The sequence below is a fragment of the Cornus florida genome, unplaced genomic scaffold (genome assembly GCF_030987335.1).
Source record: "Cornus florida cultivar Cherokee Brave unplaced genomic scaffold, ASM3098733v1 CherokeeBrave_3.0.0_Hap2_Chr07, whole genome shotgun sequence".
NCBI lineage: Eukaryota > Viridiplantae > Streptophyta > Magnoliopsida > Cornales > Cornaceae > Cornus > Cornus florida.
The window spans coordinates 30,452,783-30,461,433 of record NW_026775577.1 but is presented as its reverse complement, the minus strand read 5'-3'; the positions used below and the strand labels follow the sequence as shown (position 1 = coordinate 30,461,433).

Here is an 8,651-nt window from a genome sequence, read left to right as displayed (position 1 = left end):
TGAGCCTCCAAAAAAATATATATATATATATTTTTACTACAGATAATTTTAACCCAATTCAAACAAAAAATAATAATAATAGTACTAATCCATTGTATAATATATTAGTCCCCTAAATATATTTTTGGGTCCGCCATTGGTCTGGGCAATCACTACCTGCATACAAACACAAACTTTATTCAGCATTTTACTCACCCATTCGATAGTAATTGGACAAAACTATAGGTTTGGGACCATCTAAATTTTTAACTTATATGTTAATTTGTGATTCATTCAAACTAATATATATATATATATATATATATATATATATATATATATCATGTTTGTCATATCCCTCACTACACGACGATTTAGTCTGTTCATAATTATTTTTTAAAAGTTTAATACTGTTACACATCTTAATGAATTAACTCGTTTATACTGATATTTATCAAAATCGGTTGCATCATAACCGCAACAAGATATAGATATATATATCTTGTGTACTCTAATGTATCTATAAAATATATATATATATATATATATATATATATAATGTTAGAATGTGGTTTTTTTCTTTGTTAAAAAAAATAAATGAAAAATCGGAAAAATAATTCTGAAATGTACTTTTATCCAAATTTAATCGAGTATGAAGATGATGAATTGGTTTCTTTAGAAGTGCGTACCAGTAACACGTGTACTCTTCCAACAACGCCGTTGTAGGCTACAGTAGTATATAATAATAGAGAGATTGAAAGATGTTGATGACATCACAGTCCTTTATTTCTGTTCCAGAGTTCAGACAATTTGGAAACTCTAAACACCCTACAATTATCCCGATCTGCTCGTCCTCATCAACATCGCCGTCCATGGACCACCAGAACACACCGCCACCGCGAGTGGTGGTTTGCGGCGGCGGAGTCATCGGAGTCTGCACTGCCTACTTCCTCGCCAAGAAGGGAGCCGCCGTAACCCTAGTCGAGAAATCGTCGGTCGCCTGCGCCGCCTCCGGCAAAGCCGGCGGCTTCCTCGCCCTCGACTGGTGCGACAGTGGGCCCCTCTCCTCCCTCGCCCGCGCCAGCTTCAATCTCCACCGTTCACTCGCTCAAGATCTCGATGGACGCCAATCCTACGGTTATCGTCCGCTCACCGCTCTCAGCCTTACCATCACCGAATCGGAGTCTCATCGTAAAAGCCCAAGTCCAAATCTTCCTTCTTGGGTCGACGGCCCAGCTCGAAGCTCAAAGACTATTGGGACGGCCGAGACCACGGCCCAAGTCCACCCACAGCTCTTCACTCGCACGTTGCTGTCGAAAGCGGTGGCGGACCACCGTGTGCAGGTGGTGATCGGGAAATTGGAGCGCGTGGAGGTGGAGGTGGAGGAGGGACGAGCGAGGGAGGTGGTGCTGGAGGGGGGTCAGAGGATCGAGGCAGATGGGGTGGTTTTGGCTCTTGGGCCTTGGTCCAGTAAGCTCTCCTTGCTGTCGTCAATTTTCAGGGTGTATGGGTTGAAAGCCCATAGCATAGTTTTGGAGCCCAATGAACCTGATGCGATTACGCCCCATGCGCTGTTCCTCAGTTACTATGCGGCCCAAGGAGGCAAGCCCATGGACCCAGAAGTGTACCCCCGTCCTACAGGTCAGTTTTCATTTATTGGTCATAAAATCTCTGTTTTTTTTTTTTTTTTTTATAATATATATATATATATTTGTCTGTTTGGTTGCTGGGAAAATGAGTGGAAATGATGGTTTAATGTTATGTATTTTTGGCTAATGTGAATACATGGGAAAAAGGAAATAAAACAATGTAAATTGAAAATAGTAAACTAGTTCAAAACTTGATAAATGATCATGAATTACTGATTAATTTAAGTATTGGATAACCCAAGGGTTGGCTCAAGTGGGCAAGTCGCTTGGCCTTGGTGCCACAAGATTGACTCCTCTTTGGTGCAAACAATTTATTTGAGGCGGGTATGTGAGCACCAACTAGGGAAAAAAAAATTTATCGGATGATCAATGAACTAATTTCTTCATTTGAACTTCGTTGATTTGATTTTCAAAATGCATACCAAGTATATTAGAGTGGCCTTAAATAGAGCAGAATGGAACTAGCTGACCCAAATAATTGGGAAAAGGCTTGGTTGTTGTTATAGTAGTATACCGAGTATATGAGAGGAGGAATGTAGTGGTACTAGCTCTTTAGCTTAGTGGGGGTCTAGATGGAGTCAACTCTCCTCTAGAGCTGCGATTATTTTACGCCAATTCACATTACGCGAACATGGTGATTATTTTCAGTCAAAATAGGAAATAGTAGGCATTTTTCTAATTTAAATTGGATACAAATAATATATAATAATGATCTATGTAGTTTGAACCATCACTACTTTAGTGATATATTTTGTGGACTAGAAGAGTGAAGCTACACAATTGTCACCTACAAAATGAAGTTCCACATCTGAGAGACCTTGGTGTGTATATATATTATACGGAGTATATATGCAAAGGGAGAGTGACTGTATGTGAATGAAGATAAAGAAATAGAGAATGACCTATCAAACAATTAATATGAGAGAGAAACCTTAATCAGATCACATGTACCTATGCAAAGGAAGAGAGAGAGATTGTAGGTGACCACTGGAGCTCTATGACATTAAAAGAATTATTGCCAAATAGAGCAAACTTTTTTCTTTTGGGAAAGTTCATTTGAGAAAATTTCATCCTATTGAAACGAATCTCAAGATGACATTGCACAAAACGGCTATACTGACATTGCACAAGAATGGACCTTTTGCTACATACAGAGTTTAGTATGGCCGTTTTGTGCAATTTCATCTTGAGATTTGTTTCGAGAGGATGAAATTTGCCCTGATGAACTTTCCCAAAAGAAAAAAGTTTGCTCTATTTGGCAATAATTCTTTTAAATGTCATAAAGCTCTAGCTGTCACCTACAATCTTTCTCTGTTCCTTTGCATAGGTATATGTGATCTGATTAAGGTTTCTCTTATATTAATTGTTTGATGATCATTCTTTATTTTTCTATCATAACTCGCATACACTCTCTCTCCCTTTACCCATACATACACACACCAAGGTCTCTCAAACATCGAACTTTATTTTGTAGGTAACAATTGTGTAGCTTCATTCTTCTAGTCCACAAAATATGTCACTAGAGTAGCGATGGTTCAATAATTCTTTGCGATGTCAATTTGAATTTTGGGACCTATGGTAACATAGCATTACTTATCATACATATTTTTTATTGTATCTGATTAGGATATTTTCTTCATATAATCCATTATGGATGATTAATATTTATAATGAAAAATGGATGGATGGACAACATATTCATATTACTCTAGATTCTATGAGAACATTTCTCGTAGGAAAAATCAATGCTTTCGATTAGTTTTTTGGTTTTTGTTTTCCTTGTAAAGTTAAAGTGTAACACTTATTGATTAGTTGTTGCAACTATAATCTAAAGTACTCCATATTAACTACATCATGAATCAGAATTTTGGGTGATTTTGCCATTATGATAGCGCACGTATTGTATGTTAGCCTGGGAGGCCATTAGTAGTAGCAGACCAACTCCTTCTGTAAAGTTTTGTGAAAGGAACCGTGACCAACAACACCCATCAAATTTTTTTTTTCAAGATTCAGAAATTCTTGCATGCATTTGAAATTTGACAAAAAGAAAAAGTAATTTAAAAAAAAAAAAAAAAACTGCATCTCTCTTTTTAGAAATGTCTCTCTCTCTATCTTAGATGGTGGTGGGTCACGAAAAAGACGAACTTAAGGAGGAACATAGCATCCTCCAAGCAGATACAAACAAATCCAAGCATGCCATGGCCATGGGTGGAAATGAACGATGTCAAAAGTAAAAGAAAACTATATATATCGTGGTTAATTGTGAAGAAGATATATATATATATATATATATTCATATGGTTTGGGTAACCTTTTTGGCTTTATGTATGTGTGTGTGTGTGTGTGTGTGTGTGTGTATTGATTTCCCAAACCATATGAAAAAAAGTTTAGCAAACAGCGAAGTAAGAGAAAACAGAGGCCACTTACCCTTTTACCGAAAAATAATATAAAACAGGGGCAATGGCCTACATGTTATATAAGGATACCGAGAGAGATAGGGGGATGTGAATGATTGCATAAGTGGATGTTTCGGTTAGAGAGAGGTAGTAGTCAATTAGGATATGAATTTAATAAATATGGAAGGATAATTAGTTAATAAAGTCTAGTATTATATAGTCACTTGTTCAAATAGGATGTACTTGGACCAAGCTAGATTTGCCTGCAATAACTATATCATTTAACCCCATCCCCATTATATTTTTATATAGATATGTAGTAGAGAGAGAGAGAGCTGTCAACCGGCCCGAAAGGAATACCTGCTAAGCTCTTCCTGCTGTCCATACAGAAAATGAAACAGAGAGCGTGTTAACCCCAAGGTTTCATCAAACAGAGAGCGTGTTAACCCCAAGGTTTCATCCCAAGGGAAAAGGAAATAAAACAATGTAGCAATAAACGAGTTTAAAGAAGTTCAAAAATTTTAGAACCGAGTTTAAAGAAGGCTTAGTTAAAAATTGTTTTCTTTTTCAGAGATCTTGAAGCAGTTTTAAGAGAATTGAACCAAACCACCATTAGATTTTGAGTCATTTTTTTCTATTAAGAACAGGAACAAAATTCCAGTTAGTTAAGCCTAATGGTATTACTCTTTGAACTTTATTGTACTCATTTTTCATCATTTCATGGAAATTAATACCATGTAACAATGTAGTGATAAACAATTGTGTTTTCTTCTTCTTCCATGCTTATCCCCTGCAATGAAGCCTTGTGGGTCAAAATTTCCAAATTTTCAACTACCAATTGTGTATTTTGTGATCTTTGCACCAAAAAAATAAAAAAAAAAAGGCTAACTGAAAGGAAAAACATGAAGTTAGAAAATTGCTTTCTTTGATAATTTGTTAGATAACAATATTTCATAGTTTTTTTAAGAACTCTTTTTTTTTTTTCCTTGAAACCTGTTTTAAAATGTACCAGCCGCAAAATATTGAATGCAAAGCTGAAAATATAATTTGTTTAACATACGGATTGGATTGACAGGGGAGGTGTACTTGTGTGGAACGTCTGAGGAGGTGGAGGTGCCCGAGGATCCAGAACAGGTGGTGGGCAACCCCGAATCAATAGCAGTGCTTAAGAGGGTGGCCAAAATGGTGTCAAGCCATTTGGAGGAAGGGAAAGCAACAGTGAAAGCCGAGCAAGCATGCTTCTTGCCTTGTACAGATGATAGTCTGCCAGTGATAGGGGAGGTTCCAGGCGTAAAGGGGTGTTATGTGGCAACTGGGCATAATTGTTGGGGCATTTTGAATGGTCCGGCCACAGGGGCTGCAGTGGCGGAGCTTGTGGTAGATGGTTGTGCTAGCATTGTTGATCTCACACCATTCAGTCCAACCAGATTTATCGGCAGGAGGAAGCGGTTGACCTAATTTCGTATCAAAATCAAGGAGTGTAGTACAGTGGTATCTGCTCGGAAGGACTGGGCGTGTAAGTTTCTTGCCAAGAAAAAAAATAAAATAAAATTGTATAGATATATCAGTTGCTGTGATGAGATAAGGCATGTACCCTTATCGAATAAGGATATATCAGTCTCCTTCCTACAGACATGATTGTCTGAACTGTTTGGCCAACACCATTCATTTTTAGGCGAATGTTTGTTTGTAATGCAATTGAAATGGATATAAACAGATTAACAAAATTTTGACTTTGCAGTTTGTTAGGCAGATGTATGGAACTCTGGAGTCTAATTGGTCCTCTACATTGATGTGTCATGATAATGGAGATAAGTTGCAGTAATGAGATGGTATGATGTAAGTTATCCAATTCTTCTAAATGGGTGCAACTTTTATGCTCCACACGTGTGCTCTCTCCCTCTCTCTCTCTCTCTCTCACTCTATGTGACTTCCATTTTATCACTTTTGTGCTCCGCTTTGTGTGAAAAGATTTAGGTTATGATCCAAGTAGACCATTAGAGACTTGTTAATGAGCTGAAAAAAGCTATCGTCAAGAAATTAGGGATTGTAATTCTATTTTCAATATGAGTGATTTACTTTCATCATTATTGTTATTTTAGTATTCATGTCCTGTGATATGTTAGCTTCTGTTGTGTCCCACTTTTTTATTCTTTAATAAAAAAAGATTGAAGGATTCATGACGCGAGTTCTTTATTTTACAGATTTGGATTAAATGATATTTGAGGTTTAAACAATTTTTACATTTTTTTAAAAATATATATATATAAAATTGTAATACCCCTAATTTTAAAAGGATAGTCTCGGTATTTATTTATTTGTTTTAATTGTATTGTTAATTATTTAATTGATTATTTGACTAATTACTTATGTGTTTAATTGAATTAGGTATTTACGTGCCTATGTATTATTTGTATTTGTCTATGTGTTAATTGTTTAATTAGATTATGTGCTTAAATGGTGTTTTGATTAATTGTAAATTAAATATTTTCTTTTATTTTATTATTTTATTTTATTTTTCTTTTATGGTTATGGTTAGTAGTAATGGGCTAACCAATTGGGTCACATGGACTACTTGGATAGGAGGTTGGATGTGTGTGGATTATTACTCATGGATAGTTGTGTATGTATATATATAGATATATATTATATACATATATAAAAATGAAAGTAATTTATTAATTACTTTTATGGTAACTTAGGTAATAATATTTAATCTGATGTATATGTTTTATATTTAAATAATAAAAATATACATAGATTTGATACGTGTTATGTTTTAAGTTACTTTATAATATAATGGTAACTTAAGTATTATTGGATAATCCATTAATAAATAATGGAATGTGTATAATTTATTTATTTAATAAACATATACATAAATTATATACTTAACATATTTTACTTACCTTTTTAATATATATAAAGGGGAAAGTAATTTATTAATTACTTTTATGGTAACTTGGGTAGTAATATTTAATCTTATGTATATGTTTTATATTTAAATAATAAAAATATACATAGATTTGATACGTATTATGTTTTAAGTTACTTTATAATATTATGGTAACTTAAGTATTATTGGAGATGTGTATAATTTATTTATTTAATAAATATATAAATAAATTATATGCGTAACATATTTTACTTACCTTTTTAATATTTTAATATATATATATTTTTTAAGTTGACTTGAATTGGGAAAATGGTTAGGGTTATTTTATTTACCCTATAAATATATAGCTATAGGTTGTAAAAGGGGATTAGAAATATTCACGTGATATATTCTAGAGAGAGAGAGTTAGAGAGGGAAGGAGGAAAATGAAGGAAGGAGGAAAAAAACCCTGTAGAGAGAAGATCAAGGAAGAAGAAGTTTAACTTTCGATCTGAAAGTTTAAGGCAAGTTCTTCTTCTATCTCTTTCCCTTTGATTCGTGTTTTTGTACATGCCTAGGAAATTTCAGGATTTATTAAACACATAAAATTAAATAATTATGTATGTTTAATTGGATTAAAGTATAGGTTTTTATGAAATTAGTTCATATCTGTTCTTGTGTTATAAATTATAAAATGCATGATTTTGATTTGATTTCTGATGTGAATTTTTACATGTTTGAATTATGTATTTTTCATATCTGTGGAATGATGAAACGTAGAAACATGCCTAGAATTCCTGAACATTAAATAGGGACTAGGTTTGGGTTTAAATAAATTTAAATTCACTCAATCATAACGATGCTTGCTATTTGAATGTTTAAACAAACGAATGGATTTAATCTTTTAAAATGCTTTAGCAATTGAGATTAAATGTGTAGGATGAATTGGATATAGAGAATACTTATTTGACGATATAATAATATATTATCATGTATAAGATTCAGTTTGTGTAGGACATATGATATAGGAAGTTTAAATAAATAATAAGTCATTCATATTATGTGATAACTTGATATCATATTATGTGATAACTTGATATCATATTATCATAGTTATTTCTGGAATGTTTGATGTATTTCTTTAATTATTACATCAATTGTTGCATTGTGTGGTTTAATGCACCGGTATGGGACGGTGGCATTCTAGGGACGGATTAACTTATCAGTTAAGTCCTACCTATTTTATATAAGGGAATGGATTAACTAAAATGTTAAGTCCTACTTATATTCAAGTCAGGTCAGCTGAATAAGTTGAATGACTTATGGATGATTAATTTATTATATAAGGGAATGGATTAACTAAAATGTTAAGTCCTATTTATATTCAAGTCAGGTCAGCTGAACAAGTTGAATGACTTATAGAGGATTAATTTATTATATAAGGGAATGGATTAACTAAAATGTTAAGTCCTACTTATATTCAAGTCAGGTCAGCTGAACAAGTTGAATGACTTATGGAGGATTAATTTATACTGGATAGGATGGTTACTAGATTATATATATATAAGTATGGTGCCATGATATGAGCTTGAGTCTCAAGATCAGTGGTTAGGGTGCGTATATCGCCAGGGATGTATAGCTAGATATAGTGTAGTTGTATACCCTGGTAGGTCTAGGTACTCATGCCCACTATATGTGCGTTTTGCATGTTGCCTACTATTCAGGTTGAGACAACCCTATAGTCTAGTGAGG

At 33.9% G+C, this 8,651-nt stretch overlaps 1 protein-coding gene across 2 annotated transcripts; it reads left to right on the top strand.

The window, feature by feature from the left end:
• Nucleotides 1-609: 609 nt before the first annotated feature.
• On the top strand, nt 610-5,811 carry LOC132266939 (putative oxidoreductase C1F5.03c). Of its 2 annotated transcripts, XR_009468775.1 has the most exons (3): nt 610-1,620; nt 5,100-5,540; nt 5,766-5,811. XR_009468775.1 is itself a non-coding variant. In XM_059767956.1 (2 exons), the coding sequence occupies exons 1-2, from the start codon at nt 741-743 to the stop codon at nt 5,480-5,482; spliced, it is 1,263 nt and encodes a 420-aa protein (XP_059623939.1). In that variant the 5' UTR covers nt 610-740; the 3' UTR covers nt 5,483-5,811. The 2 variants fall into 2 exon arrangements, 1 of the variants encoding a protein (XP_059623939.1); XM_059767956.1 differs by having other exon boundaries at nt 5,100-5,811.
• Nucleotides 5,812-8,651: the final 2,840 nt, after the last annotated feature.